The sequence below is a fragment of the Ursus maritimus genome, unplaced genomic scaffold (assembly GCF_017311325.1).
Source record: "Ursus maritimus isolate PB19 unplaced genomic scaffold, ASM1731132v1 scaffold_25, whole genome shotgun sequence".
NCBI classification, from domain to species: Eukaryota; Metazoa; Chordata; class Mammalia; order Carnivora; family Ursidae; genus Ursus; species Ursus maritimus.
Window position 1 is genome coordinate 35,274,695 of NW_024425008.1, and position 22,196 is coordinate 35,296,890.

At 46.1% G+C, this 22,196-nt stretch overlaps 1 protein-coding gene across 2 annotated transcripts in view; it reads right to left on the bottom strand.

Moving 5' to 3' along the window:
* RHOJ (ras homolog family member J) overlaps positions 1-22,196 on the bottom strand; it is an 81,169-nt gene that overhangs the window by 19,132 nt on the left and 39,841 nt on the right. For both annotated transcript variants that reach the window (XM_008701124.2, XM_008701128.2), the window contains exon 2: positions 4,413-4,471. In XM_008701124.2, coding sequence (XP_008699346.2) covers positions 4,413-4,471 — 59 coding nt within the window. The remainder of the gene's footprint in view (positions 1-4,412; positions 4,472-22,196) is intronic.

Consider the following 22,196-nt stretch of genomic DNA (forward strand, 5'->3'; position numbering starts at 1 on the left):
CGGCCTTACTGCCTCTCCAGCGTGAGCTGAGGGGTAACGTGCAGAGTCAGCCTGCGAAAAATCCCTCACCTCATTGCCTTAAATGTTTGGAATTCTACCTCACAGATGAACCAGCGTTCCCAAGACTCTTTGTTTTCAAAGGATTCTACTCAAAGTCCAAATACTCGTTTTCAAAGGATTCTACTCAAAGTCCAAATACTCGTTTGTTTCAGGGATTTGGGGAGGGAGCTCATGTTTAATAGCAGCTGCTGGGGGCTGGACGTGTATGCGTGTGACTTCTTCATCAACCGTCTTTAGCAAATGCTTGGTGGGCCTCTGAAGGGCCAGGAGCTTGTCTCAGGGGCACCTGCTGGGGCCTGGTGGGGTGTCCAAGGTAGACTAGATATGAGCATGTGGACGGAGCCGGGTTAAAGCATTTTGTCTAGCACTGACTTTGAAGGTAGAAATACCGAGTTCCGGTCACTTTACTTTTCAGAACATGTATCTCTTGAGGTGGTTTTCATCAACCCTGACCCACAGGCAGCTCCGGACAGAGATGAGGGCACTACTTCCTGGTTTGTTCGTGTAAGGAAATCTAATTATTCGCAGCAAGATGGCCTTCTAGAGTTGGTTTCACAGACTTATTTCTTTTTTGCGGTTCAGGGATTCATCAGTTGGTTTTGAGATCACCTCCCTTTCTTAGTAACTCTGGCCATAGGAGTATTTTTGAATTAGTTGAATGTTCGTTAACCTTGTGACCTCAGTGACGTTTGCTGGAATGTAACTGAGGAAGTGGATGATCCTGCCTCGCTGGCGATGGGAATTTGGGGATCATGTCGCAAAGCCTTATTGGCCATGGTGTAGAACCAGGGGAATCAACTCAGGTAAGGGGTATTTTCCGCTGCGTCCTCCTAATGTGAGAGCCATGCTTGGACCCCAAAGACTTCTAGAGTAGAGCTTTGCATGTGGATCATGTGGGGATCGTCCTAAAACGAATTTTCAGATGCAGTAGGCTGGGGCCGGGGCCTGAGAATCTGCATTCCTGACAAGCTCCCTGGTGATGTTGATGCTGCTGGTGGACCACCACTTTGAGTGGCAAGGTTCCGGAACAGTGATTCTTCTCCCCCCCCCCCATTCCCCCCAACGTCAGGCTTGAACTCATGATCTTAAGATCAAGACTGGAGCTGAACTCTATGACCCAGCCATTGCACTACTGGGTATTTACCCCAAAGATACAGATGTAGTGAAGAGAAGGGCCATATGCACCCCAATGTTCATAGCAGCATTGTCCACAATAGCCAAATCGTGGAAAGAACCGAGATGCTCTTCAATAGACAAATGGATTAAGAAGTTGTGGTCCATATATACAATGGAATATTACTCAGCTATCAGAAAGAACGAGTTCTCAACATTTGCTGCAACATGGACCGCACTGGAGGACATAATGCTAAGTGAAATAAGTCAAGCAGAGAAAGACAATTATCATATGATTTCTCTCATCTATGGAACATAAGAACTAGGATGATCGGTAGGGGAAGAAAGGGATAAAGAAAGGGGGGGTAATCAGAAGGGGGAATGAACCATGAGAGACTATGGACTATGAGAAACAAACTGAGGGCTTCAGAGGGGAGGGGGGTGGGGGAATGGGATAGACTGGTGATGGGTAGTGAGGAGGGCACGTATTGCATGGTGCACTGGAAAAAAAAAAAAAAAAAAAAAAAAAAAAAAAAAAGACTGGAGCTGAGACCAAGATCCAGATGCTTAACCGACTGAGCCACCCAGATGCCCCTAGAAGTGTTTCTTAAAATATGGTGTACACACCAGCAGCCATAGCACCAAGAAGCCTGTTAGAAATGCAAATTCTTGTCACCCCCCTCCAGATGGACAGAATCAGAAATTCTGAAAGTGGGGCCCAGGGGCTGGGTTTTCACAGAAGCTGCACGTGATTCTGGTATCCGCTCAAGTTCGAGAACCTCCACTATTTACGAAATGAATTACTCGTCACCCTTTAGTGTAACACATTCCAATACTTAATAATCCTTTGCTGCTGGGAGGTCTCCCTTGGGTCTAGCCTCAAATCATTTTGCATAATTACTGCAGGTATTTTAGGCCTTCTTGAAGTAGTCTGTTAAAAGTCCTCATCATAGAATTTTAGGCCTAGAAGGAACTCCAAGATGTGTTCTGATTCCTTTTCCCCAGGCTGCATGCTCCGCTATGAACCTTGTCCACCTTTGAGCTTTCAAAGGAGCTGGTGGAAAACATTAGAGTACAAGTTAAGTTGAAGAAATATCTGTAATCCACTCGTTGTGATATTTTATCAGTGCCCATCGCTTCTGTGTCAGAGGTTTGGATCATTCTATTTTCTTCAATTTGGAGTTTAAGGATATTTTTATACTGCTTTAGAGCTTCAAGTCCTATACTAGTGTTATTTAAAAATTTTCCTAAAAAGGACAGCAGTGGGAAAGAATAATTAAACTTTATAGGAGCTTTTAAACAGTTTTATTGGATTTGAGATTAAACAGAGGCTTGGGGAGCTTGTTCTAAGGACAGTGAATGTGTAGGAGCTAACAATTGTCATGGATTGCTATAGAAGAGGGGAGCACTGGATGGATGTGAGGGCCACAGGGAGCTTTCCAGAAGGCGAAGGAAACAGAGAGGTTTCAGAGCCAGGCAATAATCCTTGCTGTATTGAACTTTTCATACTGGATTATATTCAAAAACTCTGACTATGGGGATGAAGGGTATAAACTCCTCTCTCTTCCAGGCTGTGAGTTTCTGATAAATGGGGACACCCTAATGACTATATGACTGAATGAAAGTAGGCAAATTCAGTCCAAAAAGTGGCGTACCTTTATTGCTAGAAGGCTTTCTGGCGGAGGGGCAGTCAAGCAGCAAGGTGCACCAAGGCCTTTGTACCTTAACTCAGAGGAGCCAAACCAAGTTTCCCATTTAGACATTTGGAGCATCTTTTCCTAGTTATGTGTCTAGATACGGGTGCGAGAAGTCTCCTCCACTCCCCAGTTCCTGGAAGCAGCTGGCTAAAACAACCATTTGCAAATGAAGGGTAACTCACGAACTCTTAGAAGTCTTGACTCTGGTGCAAGATTTTCCAGCTTCCCCACTGTCAGGGCCTACCCGACATTAACATCTAATGTTCCACAGGTATTTGTACATGGTCCTTGCGAATACACACGGAAATCCCTCAAAGAATGCCATTTTAATTGTTTTTCCTAGTACGGAGTTTTCAAGTTGAGCAAAAAGACGTATCTCCAGGGGCACCTGGGTGGCACAGCGGTTAAGCGTCTGCCTTCGGCTCAGGGCGTGATCCCGGTGTTATGGGATCGAGCCCCACATCAGGCTCCTCTGCTATGAGCCTGCTTCTTCCTCTCCCACTCCCCCTGCTTGTGTTCCTTCTCTCGCTGGCTGTCTCTATCTCTGTTGAATAAATAAATAAAAAATCTTAAAAAAAAAAAAAAAGACATATCTCCAGATAATTGTGAAAAAAGGCCCAGACAAATGCATAACTACAAAGAATAATGACCAGGAAAATCACAGTGGGATAGAGCATGGTCAGTGTTCACTCCAAAGGACTTAAGATATATGCGTTTGGACAGACTGAACAACCCGCTGATTTTGACCTAAGTCAATGACCCAATGGTAACAAAAGCTCTATCAAAGAAATTGGGCCACAGCCATCAATTGCTTAACTCATGAATGTGTAACATTAGAAACTTTTCATGGAGTGTGGGGTGTAAGGAAAGAAAGATGAGGTGGCATTTTTATCCAAGTAGGGCATGTGCTAACTGCTAAATGTTGAGGGTTCTTTCTAGTCTGTGGCCGTACATTACTGGTTGGCCACGTTCTCCAACTTGAAGAAGCTTAGAGAATTTAGAGTCAACCTCCAGTTATTCAGGGCTCGACCCTCACATTTGGAAACCGGTCAGGATCCTGGCTTTTCTTCTTTCCAACACTTAATCCCTCTCCCTTCCCCACCCCCCCCATCCCCCATCTCTTTTTGGACCTTCCCATGCTCATTAGGCAATTCAAATAAAGGCTGGGCAAAGAATATAACATGAAAAAAAATAATGGGTGAAACTAAAATTTATAAAATTGATCATTAATCCTGAATTTGGAATTGATGTGGGTAGGAAGAAATTGAGGCCCTTGGCCAAATATGTTATTTGTTTATTGATCGTCATCAACCAATGAATGAATTGTTATTTGCCCATCAACACCTTGAGTAATGTAATGATTTGGTTTTTTGTAATTATAAACGTCGTTAAGATATAAAAAATGTGCCATTGGTTGTCATTTAGATAGACAATAAATTTGTCCCAAGTGCAGAAGTGTCCCAAGTGTTCCCATATGCCTAGCCACATGGATCATTCTCCCCACTCCCAAACCCTTAATGAATCAAGATAGCAAAACTGTACCTGTCCCGCGGTGTCATACAGCCCGAGCAAGTGTTGCTTGCCTCCCACTGTCACAGTAACTAGGGGAGAAGAGAAGAAAAGAGTCCATAAATGCAGGCTTTCATCAGGAGGCTTCACATTTCTCCATGCCAGTGTCTTCCTGGGCAGTAAGGAGAAGCATATGCCTCACGCATGTATATTCTAAACCAAGCTGACAGCATGATTTCCAAATGAAAGGTAACCTTGGCCTGCAGTAAGAGCAGATGGGCTCAGTCAAGTCCAAATTTCTCAACCGAGTTGAATATTATTGGAGCCACAAGGGCACTCTGGGGGCTACTCATGGATCCCTATTAGGCCCTCGAATATCAAGCTCTTGAAAAGGATGCTGGACCCTTTCTTGGTTCGGTTATTTTTTTCTTTTGTTTCGTTCGAGCCGCCTTTCAGGGTACAGAACTCTGTGAGCAACTTCTGTGTTCGAAATCTCTCTGTTTCGGTCTGTGTCTGAAATGTCAATAAAATCATGAAAACCAACGATAGTAACCCGCCTGCATATTTTATAGTCTATAAGGCAAAGCTAATAATGAAACGAGAAGGGCTTCACATTAATCTTTTTAAAAGCTTTTTTTTTTTAAATTAAATAGTCCAGTGTTTTAGCGCACCTGATTCATTAGAATATTGAAAGTTAGGGCAGGAGGAGATGTTGCCGGGTTTGCTTTCATAGACCTGAAGGGTGTACACAGTGCGCAAAGTGGACGGTTTGATTTACCCAGCAGGCTTACTGCTGTCCAAAAGGGAGAAGGAATAGAGGGATACCGACCACTCTGTACATGTCTGGAGATGAAATAAAGTCTCAACGTGAAACTAAGCTGAGATGGAACACATGGAATGCAAAAGGAATACAACCTCATGGTGAATGCAAAGAGGGAATTTAAATTCTCCCCTCCCCCCATTTAATCTCTTTTTAGAAAAAGGAAGTAAAGTGTGAGGGAGAATATGATTTTTCCCCCCACTTGATCGAAAAATGTGCAAATGCCGTGTAAAGACCAGTTTTGGTTCCTCCCAGCATTAGCTGTGCAGGAAAGAAAGTTCTGTGCAGTAGCCTGTATGGCGGCTCCCCGCACACGCCGCCGCCCCGTTCTCCGGCCTGTTGCTCAGACTTGCTGATTCAGGACCCACTGGACTCTTGTTCGGTTTCAGGTTCCTGGGCTACCTGGATGCCAGGTCCCCCTCAATGGCTCATTCTCTGAAAAGCGCTCATTTAAAAGCGCTGCCTCCGGAGACACCAGGGACGATTTTTCTCGTCTGCCCCGATCCACGTGTGTTCAGCTTGCGCACGGGGCTGCCGTCGCTCCCTCGGGGGTGCTTTCAAGTGTGTCTGCGGGCGGGGTGAACCCAGCTCCATGCGGGGCGATGCTGACAGGAGAGGGGCTTGCAAACACTGAGGTCCTTCCCCGTCAGGCAAGCCGTGGGAGCGGAGGTGACACCGAGCGGCCCCAGATGGTCCTGTTCTGTTTTCCTCTCCCCGCAGGCTTGGAGCCCGTCAGATGTGCTTTCTTTAATGACCGATTGACTACCTAGTCATGGGTCAGGAATGAAGGGAAGAGAGCCAACCGTGACAACATGGAATTTCCTGCCTCTGCTGAGCCCAGGCCGGGCGGGTCAGGCGCGGCTGTTCTGGAGACCCTCCTGGAGCGTCCCCGACCTACGGGCCCAGGGCCCTCTGTGCAGGGAGCGCCAGATGCCTGTCATCCTCCGGCCCCTGTGGGCCCTGCAGAGGTTCCTCAGCAGTGGCTCCGACCTTTGTCACAGGAGCCCTGTCGGCTCTATGGACCAGGACCCTCTGGCCCACCCCTTGCTCCTGCCGCAGCTTTGGCTGCAGGGAATTGCGCCGGCCCGAGGACGTGCCAGCCCAGGGAGGCCACTCTGGGGGAGGAGACGGTGGGCAGACACTTCCCTTCTGTCTGTCCTTCCCTGACTCCAGGGTTGATCGGCTCCTGGACTGCGCTCAGTGCTGGGAGGAGAAAGACCGGCTAGAATTTCTCCTGTCCTGGAGGGTGGGGGAGGGGATCGCGGGCAAGGCCTGGGCACCATGCCACGTGGTAAACACCACGCTGGGGCGGCGTGGAGGGCTGTGGGAGCACACAGTAGGGCCACCGCTGTATTACTGTGTGTGTGTGCGTGTGTGCGGGTGCTGGTAGGGGTGGGAACGTGCAGGGCGTACACACACACACACACACACACACACACATGCTCTGCTGAGCTTCATCAGAGGAGGCTTTCTGGAGGACAGGTCTAAGCTGCGTCCCAGGGGCGGCTGCAAGTCACTCAGGGCGCACTGGGGGAGGGACGGGGTGGTTCACCAGCTACCCCGGATTTACTGGGGGAGGTGAGCACGCAGGGTCTGGCTGTCCTGACTCACTAATTTAGATCTTTTCTGAAGGCTTTCTGAAGCTACGGAAGTCCGGAGTTCTTTTTCCAAAGAAAGGGAAAGAGAAGGAATCGAAATAATTCCCTCGTACTAAAGGAAAAACGGTGGGAGGAGCGGGGAGAGCATTTTTCAGGTGGAAGTCTCGCTGGCTTTCAGCTTTGCTGGCTAGTGGCTGTCTACTCTGTGTATTTGGTCAGCCCTAGTGGAAGAATCCTAAAGGAAGGGGCAGAGCTTGTACCTCTAGCCCTGACAACCACTGTTATTCTCGCTTTTCTGCCCTGTCAGTCTCCCATTTTATTGGGAGGGAGACAAGTAGATCCCACAGATGATGCTAGGGGACACGAAGGCACAGACCCAACCAAGGATTCCCCATGCCGTCGAGAGTGCCCATGGCTCTGCAAGTCCTTATCTTAAAGGAGCAGTGGATGCCTTACTGCTTGCCAAGCTGTATCCTACGAAGTTCCTCAGTCTGGAACCCGATGAGTCACGACAGCACGGAAGGAAGGTAGGCCCTACGATGTTGCACGTAAATGTGGTGAGGTTGAACGAGCAGGATCTTTTAAGTCAGATGGTTCTGTTTGATACCTAGCTTTGCTCTTCCCCATCTGAGTGACCTTGGGAAACTCACCTAACATCTCTGAGCCCCTCCTTTCTTATTTGTTACAAATGGGGGATAATATCACCTACTAAAGAGAACACCTGTAAAGAGCATATTAAATGAGAAAATGCCTGGCACACAGCCTGGTCCATAGTAAGCGCTGAGCAATTATTACCTCCCCTCCTTCCACAAATGCTTCCTGAACCTTTCGTAAGAACAGGGGTCTGCCAGTCTTGTGCCTTACTGAATCCCCAGTGCTCATTAACTGGTACAAAAATTCATAATATTTGTGAATTACTGGTCACTTTTTAAAAGAGATTTTATTTATTTATTTGAGAAAGAGTGAGAGCCAGAGAGATCACAGAGGGAGAGGCAGAGGGAGAAGCAGACTCACCACTGAGCAGGGAGCCTGACATGGGGCTTGATCCCAGGACCCTGAGATCATGACCTGAGCTGAAGGCAGACGCTTAACCGACTGAGCCACCCAGGCCACCCCTGCTGGTCACTTCCTACCCTAAATGATAGCTATTTAGATCTATGTCTTGTATCTCCCACTGGATGGGAAGACCCTTGAGGACAGACTGTCCATGCTTCCTGTCCTTCATGGTACACAGCACAGTTCCTTGTATATGCGGCTGAGGCTGAGCACATGGTCCAGAAATGGACCACCAGGGGCAAATCACATGGAAGAAAGTCCTTCAAAATGCTCCGAGCTGGCTGCGGCTTGGAGCTCCCTGGCAAGACACTGCTGGGAAGCACCTGCCGCCAGCAAATCTGCCTGGCAGACCGGTCAGGCTACAGTCCCAGATCCCCGGGGCTATTCTTGGAGCTATGAGAGTTGTTTACTGAGTTTAGAGAGCTTTGAAAGACAGTGGGTCAAATGACTTGCTAATGGCTCCGTTGGTTCTCTCGATAAAGTGTGAAAAGTTGTCAGTGACCTGTTAAGATATAAAATGAAGGCCTTCTTCTCCAAATCCATTAAATGCTTTGCTTCCTTGTGCTTCTTTGCACAGATGGGAGTGGTTCCTTTTGTGAGCTGGACGAGGTGCTACTGAAGTCTAAGTCAGGGGTTGGCTCTCTTGAGGACCAGTTAGTTTCACCCAGAAAGAAAATGTCCCAGGCGGGCTCTGAGCCTGCTCCCCTCGGCATTTCAGTCACCTCGTGTCTGGCCCTGCTTGTCATTTGCAAACCTGGATGAGGAAGTGTTGGTCGTCCCGTAAGCCAGCTCAGACCCTCAGCCCAGCTCATCAGCAGCACGAGAAACCTGATCCAGAGTCCCTCCCTTGCTAGGTGGTGAGCTGGCCATCTCATCGGCCAAGAGCATACTTTTTTTTTTTTTAGAGATTTTATTTATTTATTTGACAGAGAGACAGCCAGCAAGAGAGGGAACACAAGCAGGAGTGGGAAAGGAAGAAGCAGGCTCCCAGAGGAGGAGCCTGATGCGGGGCTTGATCCCATAACGCCAGGATCACGCCCTGAGCCGAAGGCAGACGGTTAATGACTGAGCCACCCAGGCGCCCAAGAGCAGACTTTTGGAGTCAGCATGATGCCTAGATGATGCACTCAAAGAACTGGAATGGTGGAAATGCCAGGTCAGCTGGGAGGAAGCCACCCTTTCATTCCCAGCACCTAGCCAGCTGTCTTCATGGCTCACGTTGAGTGTATCTGTTTGGAAGGGAGGATGGGGCAGACCCGACGAGGTGTGAGCATGTAACACCGTAAAGGTGCTATTTTGGAGGAAGAAACACTAGATGAGATACAAAGCAGGAAATAGAATTTTAAGAAAGTTAAAAACATGGCTCTCATGTAAATTTAGGGTGAAGAGATGTCAAAGATTTATTAACTCATCGATGAGAGAAGCAGTAAGATGACAATCTTACACAAGGAGCTGACATTTATAGGTACTTAAATAGCAGAAGGTCGGGATGAAGTGACTTGGTTCAACGGGAAACGTGTTGTTGTCCTATGGAAAAGATAACCTTCCATGTTGTCTTTTCTACTGAACAGGAATTCTGGGCGTGTCTACCTGACAAGATTTACGAGTTAACATGCACCTTCGGAAAGTCTAAGCTTTTAGTTAGCAGAATCACACAAAAGTACACCCCCTAGATTATTAATCCCTGGGGGAGGGTGCCCCAGCCTGACAGCGAAAGGACAGTTTTGTGCTCTTGGCCTCATACCCAAGTTCCGATCATTTTGTTCATGTCTGAATCCAAGGCCATGCCTTGCGACTCATTTAGTGAGATGTTGGGCAAGCCAGTAGGTCTCTCTCACCTGGAAAATGAACAAATCATGTTTACCCTAAGGGGGCATAAGAACCCTTTCTGAGCTGTTCAAAAGCCAGGGGTAATCATCACAACCATCTGTCCGTGTCTAGGGGGCCGTAAGAAATGGAGAGGTTAAATGAAAATTCTCGATTCTGACCCTCCTCACGCTTAGCTGACTAGACATCTCCAGGAGCAGCCTGACCTTTCCCCTCTCTGAACTGACCCTCATCCCCCACTCTTCTTCCTTTTTGGAAGAGCCCACTGTCTGGGGCAGTGACCTTCCTAGTCCCCCTGGCCACTCCTAGGAGCTGCTTGTCCGTGTAAGGGACCGACTCAGAAACAGCTGAGATTTTCTTCAAATTAAAGTAAGTTAGAAAACAGTATAAAACTAGAAATAATATATTTTCCTAAATATGAGTGGTGGTGAATTCCTTTCTGGTCAGTTCCAAACTTCCAACATACACGATCCTCTTCCCGCGGCTTGAAACCTTTCTCACCTATTTACACCGGCCCACCCCGGCCAGCTCTTTCCCCTTCTTTGCAAGGAATGCTTCTGGTTTGCTGAGCAGCAGACTCTCCTTCTCCCTCCACCCTCCCTCCCCCTCCAAATAAAAGCTGCCTGGGGAAGTCTCTTTTCAATGTGTGGGCATGAGGTCTTGTTTCTGCAGAACGTAGACCAAGGAGAAGACCCAACAGGCTACCTGAGAATCTGTTAGGACTCTAATGCGAGGGCTTGTTGTTGTTAGGTCTGTATATGTGTCCTGCAACAATGAGAATCCCATGTGAACAGGGTACCACCTGTCTGCATACATCTTCCATCCCTGGTCACGTTTCTTTTTCCTTTAGGCATTTAGGTATTATGACAGGGGATTGGGTTTGTAGTTATTACAAGTGGTCACCTCCCTGGATTTTAAGGCAGAAGAACTGGTTGGAACTGTGGACTCACTGCAAATGAACTCTGGGAGCTTGAGCAAGCCACGGCTTCCCTAAGTCTTGATTTTCTTATGGGAGGTTTGGGGAGCAAAAGAGAGCATGAGTATGACGATTTTGTACAGTAAAGCTCACACAGGTGAAAGGTGGAGTCACTGAACAAATGGCTTCTTAAAGAACGGCACTTTTGAGGACAGAGCTTGTGGGAATGAAGTCGCCTTGGTTCTGGGGGTGGGGTACGCCTTCAGGAAAGCTCTGCCCTTGCCATACTTGTCTGATGATGGAAGAGAAGAAGGGGGGGGCAGAGCTTGTTTAGTTCTAGGACTCTTGGAGCCAAATGGGGATGAACACACTAACAGTGTGTTCCTGTCAAGGGTTTTCAAGGAATTTCAAAAAGCCATGATTCCGTGACGTCCACATTCTGGAATTTCAGAGTTCTGCTTGGCCTCACTTTTCCTCCCACAACATTCATTTGGTCTCCACATCCTGCCAGTTCTACCTGCTCGGCAGCTCGGGACTCTGAGTCCTCTTTACCATCCTTGCAGCTGTCCCTGTGCGGCCCCTACCTCCCAGCCTTGTCAGTTGCCAAGGCCTCCTTCCTAATCCGCATCCGGTCCCCAGGCTCAGCTGCTGTCCTTTCCTTCCTGCCACCAGCGTTCGTGCAGCTGTGCCTCCCGAGCATCTCCAAGATAAACTTCAAATACCTTCCAAGAGTATACAGAGTCCTTGTAATCCGGCCCTGGCTTACCCTTCCAGCTCTTTCATTTTTTTTGCCCTCCAGCGATCCAAACTTCTTGCAATCTATTAGCCTCATGATGCCTTTGCTGAAGCTGTTCCCTCTGGAATTCTGCAAAAAGAAATTCTGGAATGCTTTCTCCGCACTTGTCAGTCTGGAAAACTCCCACAACCATAAAACTCCCTTCCACAACTTTTTCTTGATTCCCTCCAAATACTAAGCCTCTCTCCGTGCCTCCTTGCTCACTGGGCCATGCAGCGCTGCGTAGTAATAGTAGTAGTAGTCTCACGTCTCAGAGTTCGGCATGGGCCTGCCCTGTAACTCCACAAATACTGGTTGAGTGACTGAAAAGGGCATTAAACTCTACCCAGACTGAAGGTTTTCTGTGAGACATTTATTTTCTGTAGATGAGTCTTTGGCATTTCCCAAAGGGTCACCATGAGCTTTTTTCTGTACAGTAACCGGCAGGATGGGGTCACCAGCAATGGCTTCCTTGGCTGGAGCTGGCAGACCTGCCGTGAGAGGGTCCCCTGGCAGTGGGCGCTGCTGGGTGGGATCTGTGCTTGGAGCCCTCTGCCACTTTTCCAGGCAACTCTCACCAGCCATGGGGCTGCCGGATTCTAGGCCAGTAGGGCAGGACCACTGCCAAGGTGTCCTGAGGTTCACTGGGGCCGTGGAAGCCATAGTAGCCAGGTAGCTTGGCATAAGCCACAGAGTACAGGGGAGATGTCTTTTAATTAAGACTCTGGAAAGAAGTGACTGAATGATAAGTGAAGCCTGCTCACAGGGGCTTATTGTGGCAAACCAGAGCATGCTCTTTGCAGGATCCCCTGCAAAAGAGACACTTAAAAAAATACCAGCTTCTTCATAAATTGCTTAAAAAAACCTCACAAGTATTGGGCTTGCATTGAGGTATGGTGGAATAGATGCCTAAGGTGGAGGCAGAAACGTGCAATTTTAGCCTTTGGACTCAGTGAGCGAAATGTTTCATAGCAGCCACCAGGGGGAGCTAGTTAAAAACACGGATTCCCTGGTTTCACACCCCGCCCCTAGGATTTTGAGGAAATAGGTGTGGGATGGGACCCACATGTCTGTACTTTAATCAAGCTCTTCAGGAGACTGATTCGGATCTGAACCTCTGTTTCCTCATCTTTAAGATGAGACTAATGACAAATCGATGACTCTAGAGTATCCGGTTCACTTTAGACAGGCGTTGCGAATATTAGATGAGGTAATACGTGGGAAAATCGTAAAGTTTACAGAATGCTACACAGATACTATCTTTTTGGCCACGTCTGACCTACAATACGGGAACGAGGCACTGTGGGTTTAAGGGCGCTGTCCCCTCCGTGTCTAGAAATAGTCACTGTGGAAACGCGAACAGCTGGGTGGTGATGAAAGTGGAATACTGTGTTCCTATGAAGAATTTTCAAAGAATTATTGGGCCATAAAAATTCTATCAGGTACCAGCTATAACTAGTTAGAAAATGTGATGGAAAGTATCCTTTTCACAATGACAACAAAAACTGTAAAGTGTCTAGTAATGTGCACGACCTTTCTGGAAAAAGCTCTCCGTGGAGCGACATAAAAGAGGGACATGGAGAAACGTGGATTTGGGCGGGAAGCTCCGTATTAAAAAGATGTTAGGATCTTTGAACTGGGAACACAACAGAGTGATTACAGTCGTTCTATGGAAAATGATATTGGTGAGAAGAGCTAATAATTTAAAAAATGACAGGATAACTGGGTTAATATATATTAACATGGATTATAAAGTTATACTAATTATAGAAGCATAGCACCAGCAGGAGACTCAATCAAGCAGGAATCTCAGCCACAGAGCTGATGCTTCCTGTGTAAGGATTTAGTATACAAGTGGCAGTGGGAAAAGACAAAGTAGTCAATATATTGTATTTCAACAGTCGGTTACTATTTGGAAATAAACAGCAGGTGAAGAACACTGTAAAGAAAATGATCGATGTATTTGATTTTAAAAAAAGAAAGAAAGGTAAGTGTAATGGGAAAAAAATGGTCACGCTGTACGAAGGTTAAAGAAGGTTATCTTTGATACATAGGGTGTATTCTAATCAATAAGAATAGTAATTAATCCAAAGAAAAGAAATAAAGAATATGTACAATTTACAAATAAATTAAGGGCCCGTGAATACTGGAATGAAAATATTCAAGTTAAACAAGATGCCATCTCTGGCCTATCACATGGACAAAGAGGAAGAGAATGGGACCCAGTGTTGGTGAATTCATGTAGGTGTGGGCGCTGTTGCTCTGATGGAGAAATTGTAAATTGGTTCAAGTTTTCTTGCAAGCCATATGTCAGTATAGATCAAACACCTAAACATGGGTCTGTCTCTGACTCAGCAATTTCTATTTCTACTGTGCATTCCCAGGAAGAATCCTACATGTGCACAACAATATAAATATATAAGACAATTTATCACCAAAGTATTTATAATTTGCTGACAGTGGGAAAAAACCTAAAAGTTCAATAATCAGGGATTGGTCCTCTCGAGTTATGGATCAACCTTACAATGTAAACTTTTATTTTATTTTACATGTTTAAAAGATTTATTTATTTATCCTAGAGGGAGAAAGAGATTGGGGGCAGGGGCAGAGGGAGAGAGAGAATTTCAAGCAGACTCCATGCTGAGCATGGAGCCCAACACGGGGCTCGATCTCATGACACTGAGATCAGACCTGAGCTGAAACCAAGAGTCTGATGCTCAACTGACTGTGTCACCCAGGTACCCCAAACTGGAGCCTTTTAAAGAATACAGAGAAGCGAGGTAAAATAGTGAGGATATAATATCTGATAGGAGATAAAATTCTACATTGCACATGTAAAAATATTTATAGAAAATACTTTTTATTTTTTCCATACTTTGTTACCTTGAGCACAGAAGTCAGAAAAAAAATGGTATTTGGGTGTTCGCCAGTTGTGGTTATCGTGTTCTGATTATCACTGTTCTATACAGGTTAGATTGAATGTCAGCTGGGTTGTCTCCCGTCATTTACATTCTCCCATTGCTTCTAGGTTCCCTCTCTGGTTTTGTCTTAGGCTCCTGCAGATTTATTTGAGGCTGTAGGACCAAGCTTCCATTTTTACGAGGAGGCACATGCGATGCTTGCTGCAGCGGAGGGTCAGAAACTCTCTTCCGGAGCAGCTCATCTTCTCCAGAGGATTATGATGAGCCCCTAAGCTCTACCTATCCTTGCATTTCAAAGGTATGGAGAAAATATTGTGCCTTTGAGGATGCTGGCATCTGCCGAAATGTATTACTAGTAAACCAAAACACGTGTATGGGCTGTAAAGACAAAAACAGTAAGTTGGCCCCAAATACCACCCTTTATCGACAAGGTCTAGGCCTAGTGAAATCCACCAGCCCAGCGGAGAGTTAGAGGATGTGTTCTGCTCTCAGTAACCTCTCTACCAAAGGATTGCAAGGTGATTTGGAGAACATTAAACGATTTTTCTGTTTTATACTTTTGTGCGAGGTGGTTGTCCTAGATTATGTTTACTCATCTGCCTCGTTGTTATTCAGAAGCCTAGAATTTTAAGTACTCTTGTTTCTTTTCCTTTATTTATTGCATTTATTGTAGTCTAGTATCCCCAACAAAATAGGGGTTCTTCATAGTTTTATTTTTTGCTTCTTTTTTTAAAAAGATTATTTATTTATCTATTTGAGAGAGAGCGCATGCGTGTGTGCCCATGCACACACACACACACACACAAACACACACTCATCCATGCACTAGTGGGGGGCGGGGCCAGAGAGAGAGGGAGAAGCAGGCTCCCCTGCTGAGCAGGAAGCCTGATGTGGGACTCGATCCCAGGACCCTGAGACCATGGCCTGAGCCAAAGGCGGACACCTAACCGACTGAGCCACCCAGGCACTGTTTTTTTACTTCTGAACAACTGTCCAGAAATAATTAATATTTTCTGGTTAATTATGATCAAACGAGGATGTTTGTATGACAGTGTGAGGTAAAGCAGTTCTTGGAGCCTTTCTGTAATAAATATCGGTGAGACCACCTTGTAACTTCATTGTTTTTTCTCAATTTGTATAAGGTAATGTCTACCACTTTTATGTCCCTGTTCACATGTTTTTCCCCAACTATTTCTCCTCAAACCATCTAAAAATAAAGCTAAAGTTTTGGGAATGCTTATCAGCAACGCACAGTTCTGTTAAGGACAGGTCCATCGACAGTAGAGGGATGTGCTGAACGGAGCCTGTCATCAGGATTTGTGACACGCACTGTCACTCAAAGCTAGAAAGAAGCTTCGTATAAGGCTTGGTGCCTCCGGTCAACTGGGTCAGAGGCTTTGAATTCTTTTTTTTTTTTTTTTTAAAGATTTTATTTATTTATTTAACAGAGATAGAGACAGCCAGCGAGAGAGGGAACACAAGCAGGGGGAGTGGGAGAGGAAGAAGCAGGCTCACAGTGGAGGAGCCTGATGTGGGGCTCGATCCCACAACGCCGGGATCATGCCCTGAGCCGAAGGCAGACGCTTAACCGCTGTGCCACCCAGGCACCCCAGAGGCTTTGAATTCTTATTCTCAGTTTTGCCGATGCTTTTCTTGTCAACCATTCTGACCATAAGTGAAACATAAAGACACCAAAGGGGGATTCAAATCCTAAACCGTAGCACGGCTTCTTAAATTCATCTTCTCCGTATTTTTCAGAGCCTACCAACAGGCGTGAAGCTTTGCCCTATCCTCCACTCTTCACCAGCGCCCCTTCCGTAAATATTTTAGTCTTCTTTCTGCCAACACAAGGGAGCCCAAGGCTTGTGCGGTGCTCTCCATTGGGCTTTGGAGGGGAGGGACGCTGACTAGTCAAAGGTATTTTCTCTCTTCCATAGGAGGGGGAGTGGGAGCAGGAAGAGGGGGAAGGGGAAGATAATGCACATTTATAATTTAATATCCTTTCTTGTATCCCTGATGCATTTCTAATGCAGCTGTTTGTTTTATAGTGGGGGGAGGGTCACTTGCCGAACTCTAGCGTGATACTAACATCATGTCTTTCTCTTGGAACGCATAGATACTCGGGAGTTTAAACTACCACATTGTCAAGGACACCAGGGGTAGCTGGAATGGCAATTTCTCCCAGACCAGGAGGTTAAAGGCTCAAGGACTGAAAGGGGAATTAGAGATAAGATGATGGCCCTCTTCTGTCGTCTTAAATTGGTCAGAAGCAAAGTGAGGTTGTGCCAGTGGGAGTCATGAGGACCCAAGATCAGGCGGTTGACAGATACCTACGAATGGGGAAGGGTACTGTACCACAGAAGTGCAGGAGGGAGCCGGGTCCAGCAGCTGGAGGGCTCAGTCTCACCGGCCCGCTCACTGGCCTGCAAGAATTAAGGGGCTGGGGGCATAAGCACATTACTTAGTGGGGTCCCGCCAAGAGTGCAGCCTCTGGTGATGGCTGCTGCCTTCCTTGGTGGGAATTTGAGGCTTGGAAGGAACTGGTGCCAAAAACGAGGACCGTAAAAAGAGGAAATTATAAACAAGTAATCTTGAGGCTTGGAAAATGTTGTCTCATTCCCCTGGGTCATCACTGAGGGGAAATTGACCTCCAGATGTGAGAGCATGAGTAAAAGGAGGGAGGCGAGTGATTTGGGCAAGTGAGACCATGAAAAGGGCTGATTTGCTTAGTAATTTATTTCAACATTTCAGTAGATTGTACCCTGGCAGCTTGGAGCATAATGAAAACCAGTGTGTTTTCTTGGATGTGGGGATTTCTGAGTGTCTTTTTGAAGTTCTGTGACCTATTTTAAAATGTATGCTTCTGGACGTGTGGCCGTGTCTACTATTGCTGTCCGTCTGTCTGTCCAGCGTACGGGCCCGTGCAGTCGTGACTTCGGAGCAGCTGGTGAAGTCAGACACGTTTCGTTTGTCTGGATGAGCTCCCTTCACCCCATGCTCCGCCGTCTGGCTCAGTAACTGTTGTCCTTCTTTCCCGCCCCCTTATCAACATCTATCGTCCTCTGTTCCCCCACACATTGAAGTTCTACAAATGATTAATAACGGACTAGACTGTGAATTCCTTACAGGCAAAGACAAAGTTCTAGGATCTAGCAGTAATGGGTATTCAATAAATGGGTATTTGTTGAATGAATGGATAGCCTACAATCCACCCCCACAGCCCCCAAGGAGAGCATTCATTTTAAAGACGATCACGCCAAACTGACAAATCTCTAATAGGGATTTCAGGAGCATCTGATCGGTTGGAGGACAGTCTGTGCAGACTTGCAGCTTTCCTCACACTCAGGAAATCACAACAGAGCGTCCTGGTGATACTTTCTGGTGTAGATGCCAGGAGACACAATTGTGGAATTGAAACTGATCAATTCTAGAAAACAAGGAAAGCTATTGAGCCCAAGGCTTGGGCCCACTCCAAGATAGACAGGGATGGCGTGTGTGGCTAGTTCCAGCACTGACTGTTGAGACTACCCTGATCTGGTCTTGTGTGACATAAGGCAGCCCTTGAGGTTGTCAGTTTCAGGGTCTGGGGGAGCAGCCCAAGCCCTTAACCTCAACCTCTGCCAGGGACTGGCTCCACCATCACTCCAGCCACCATGCTGGGAGCCCTGTGGGGACAGTGCCGGCACCGCAGACCCTGCTTACAGATCTGACTCCGCAGCCAAGAAGGAGAGAGAAAAAAATAACTACACACATCTGCTAATTATGTTCCAGATAGTTTTTTGGAAATATAGGGTTAGTGAGGGATAAATGAGCATTAACCATACCTCTCGAGACAGATTCACATTTTCTTTCTTTTTAAAAAATCATCTGGCTGATGTCAGCAAACAGCCGGCAAAGTTTTCTCTTTTAGACTTTGGTCTAAAGTGTAAAGGTCCGGTCTTCTGGCTGTCTGTGAGGTATAGCATTTGTGACTGGTTGTCATTATATGATCCCAGGAAGAGTGAGAAGAGCTCAGCCTTACAAACCAGTAAGTGCTGACCCACCTAAAAATAGAAATGGCTGGAGGAAAGCAGAGATAGGCAAGAAGGGGGCAGTGGTCTAAACCAGTGAAAGAAAATACTAAAGAAACGATTTATGATGTTATCTAAAACCTATGTGCTTTTGAAGTATTCAGGTGAGTGTATTTTTAGCTGATAAGGGAATTCGGAATTGGCGTTTGCAGACAAATGACGGCCTGTGCTCTTGATTAACAAACAATTATCGATTGAATGACCCTTTGCAGGTCACCACCCTGAATTCTGAAGGGTTTTCACCTTGAGAATTACAGAGGCGTTGACCTTTTGTTCAAGAGTAAGGAAAGGCAAGAGAATAAACAATATACACAAAAAACCCAGAGCCAGCAGCAGGGCTAGAAAAATTATCTAAAAATACAGTCAAATTCTTCTTAAAGAGTTGTGGGAATTTCCTAATTTCTCTGTCAAAGATCTCATCTTCTCTTTCCTGTTCTTAGGAAATGCTTCTTACTTCATCTTCATGTCCCTGTTCTGATCCTGCTGCCTTTCTGGGAATGGGACTGCTGGAGTGACCGGAGGGCAGGAAATCCTAGGACTGGGGGTGGAAGGGGTGGGAGGGTCTGGAGGACCGCAGAGACGGGTGAGAGCTCCAGGCAGTGGGTGCGGGGGGTGAGGAGGTTGGGGGGCAGAATAACAAAATAGTTCTTTCATCACAGTTGCATGCTCGAGGGCTATTGATTAGGAGGAAGCGATGTTTTAATCAGCTTTAGAAGCGTTCCTGGACTGCTTTTCCAGGGCCAAAAAGTATTTTTTATATCATGTCTTTCGACTTAACTGTTATAATAAAGGAGTTGGTTTGAGTGGATGGTTCCAGATACTGGAGACAGTTCTTCAATATTGTTTTAATCATATCCCAAATTCATACCTCGGCATATCCACAGACGCCTAATTTAGTGTAACAGTGGTAAAGCAGAATAACGATCTCCCAAAGGTAGATCTCCTAATTCCCCAAACCTGTCAATAGGTTACCTTATGCGGCAAAGGAGATTTTGTTAATGTGATTAAATTAAGGATCTTAGGTTGGGGAGATTTTCCCGGATTACCTGGTGGGCTCAATGTAGTCACACGTGTCCTTATAAGGGAAAGAGGGAGGCGGGGCGGGGGAGTCAGAGTCAGAGTCAAACTCGCCAGGACGGAGCAGAGGTTGGAGTGATAGGAAGGGCTCCACAGAAGCTGGAAAAGGCCGAGAACAGACTTCTCCCGAGAGCCGGTAGGGAAGGTCTGCTGACACCTTGGTCATATTCTACGGAGATACATTTGGGACCTTCAGAAATGTAAGATGACAGGCTTGTGATTTGTTAAATAGAAAGCGACCACAGTGAACTTTATATTGTAAAATATCTACTAGTTAAATCCTTGCAAGTCAGTGATGTTTGGGGAGGGGGGACGTTCTTTCCCCTGACTTAAAGTTTCCACGTGAAGGGCATCAATTAGTGTTACCACTCTTGGCCTGACCTGCCCCAGGAGAGTGGAGAGCATGGGAATGGCGTGACTGGTAAGTGTGGGAGCAACACCCGGGCATGCCTTGCTTAGCCCTCCCTCTTCCCCTTTGGGAAACATCTGCCCAGAAAAGTAAACGTTCTGCTCTCTCTTTGGATGCAGAAGTTATTGTTTTCCAATGCTTGCTCGTGATGGATTAAGAAGCCCACTGTTACCCATGTGCCTAAGCCCATTCTAGTCTTTTTCTGTTGGATTCTTCTTTCTCTCTCTCAAGCAGGGAAAAGAGGTCTTATTTACTGAATCTGCTGAAACACAACTCATCACATAGATATGCTTTCTCTTTTTCCTTGAATAACTTATTTGTCATTATTTAATTTATTTATTACGTCTTGCTTAGTTCCAGAGAGTATTTAAGATGGCTTATAAATACATTATAATTAAAAAAGAGGAGCAGAGGGACAATGCAGGAAGGATCGATGAGACGAAAGTAGACTGGGGTGAGAGTCACGAGCGTCTCTGCCAGTGCTGGGAGGGGTTGAGGCTGGGGAAGTTCACAAATCTGACCGTGAACTTCTTATCCATCAAAGCGAAGAGGAAAGCCTAGCTGGTGAATGATTTATAGAATCATTGTGGAATCAAGATCGAATGATTTATGGGATATGATAGCAAAACACCAACAGGTCACTCAAGAGAAACATAACCATACCTAAAACTGGGACTGTGGAAAACTCCTCCTGGGTCTTCATAAAGGGAATGCCTATAGGAATGTACTGAATGGGATTCTAAAGACAGTTGAGTAAACATAGCCATGATCTATTTCTTACAATATCCCTCAGCGTAAGTAAATGGCACCGTAAAACACACTTCTTTTATTTACCTTGAATATTTACTGAGCATCTACTATGGGTCAGAGAAGGTGGTGCTGGGTGACCAGAACAGAATTGTCCTTGTCTTCAGGGAGCCTATGGTCTAGAGGGGGAGCCAGATAACGTAAAAATAACCCCACACTGGAAAGATATAAAATCAGGCACTCAGAGAGTGTAAAACATGGGACTCTCTGTAGATTAGGGGTCAGGGACAACCTCTTTGAGGAAGTGACTTTAAGCTGAGATTACAGCAGTAAGTAAAGTGAGCAAGGCAAAGAATATTTGTGTGTGTAGTGGGAAGAGATCAGGGGTGTGTGTGTGTGTGTGTGTGTGTGTGTTTAAGGGAGAGAGAACAACACGCACAGAAGCCCTGAGATGGAAAAGATGTGGAGGAAATGAAAGGTCGAGGTGGTCAGCGTGTAGTGGATGAGGGGTGCGAGCAGACAATGGCCTGGAGAGCTTGTGGGTTTTGTAGCATGAGCAGCGGGAAGCCTTTGAAGGTTTTTCAGGAAGGAAGTGACATGTTCTTATTTATATTTTAAGAAGCTCACCCTGGCTGCTTTTTGACAGCAGGCAAGAGAGAATTGGGAGCCTGTTCAAGTGGCCCAGGAAGATGGCCATGACTTAGCCTGGGTGATGGCAGCAGAGACGTGATGGGTCTACGGTGGCGGGGGCAAAAGCACATACAGATAGGTGGCTTGCTGTTGATCCAGACACCATTTCTACCTGTTTCTGAACTTGATTTAACCCTAAATCAATGTTAACTGTTTCTTAACTCACCGTAGCCTTTAAGTCAGTTACACGTGCAAATTGTACATGTTTCCTAGGAGACACTTCATCTCTAACAAGGTTGTACGTAGAGCAGAGGTTCTCAACGTGGCCTGCGCCCTGGACCAATGCTAACAGGATCTCTGAGGCTGAGACCTCGCATCGATATATCCGAAACCTCCCCAAGCGATCACACCGTGTGACCGAGATTAAGAACCTCTCGACTTAGAGCGTTAGATTGATGACGAGATGTAACATGTTGGGTGAGAATTAAATCCAATATATAATGTTGTAAACAAGGTGGAGAACGAATATTTCTACTAATGTGAGGTTTGGATGGAATCAACTATTTGCAGTTTTCTCTAACCAGCTCTACATGGGGAAAATTAAATTGTGATCAACTGAGGAAACTCACATCCTTGCAAACACTTCAACTTTCAGTAGCTCTTGTCAAATTCATCTGAAGCCTTGAACGTATACAGAAAGGTGAATTCTTAGGCACTTCATGAATCTAAGTGTAGGCTAATTGGACATGAAAGGTTTTACTTCTAAATCACTGCCAGAGGCCAGCAATTTTGAGCATATGACAGCTGCTCGGTGGTGGTTTTTAACAGAAAAGTCAGCCTGAATTCTGTTGCTAGGGGAAAATTTCCAGGGCTTCACACTTGTTAGCCCTCATGTATCAGAAATGATTCATGCATGCACTGAGTTGTGAGTTCCCGTCCTCCTGCCAATTCTTCGGAGGCTATTAGCTCTG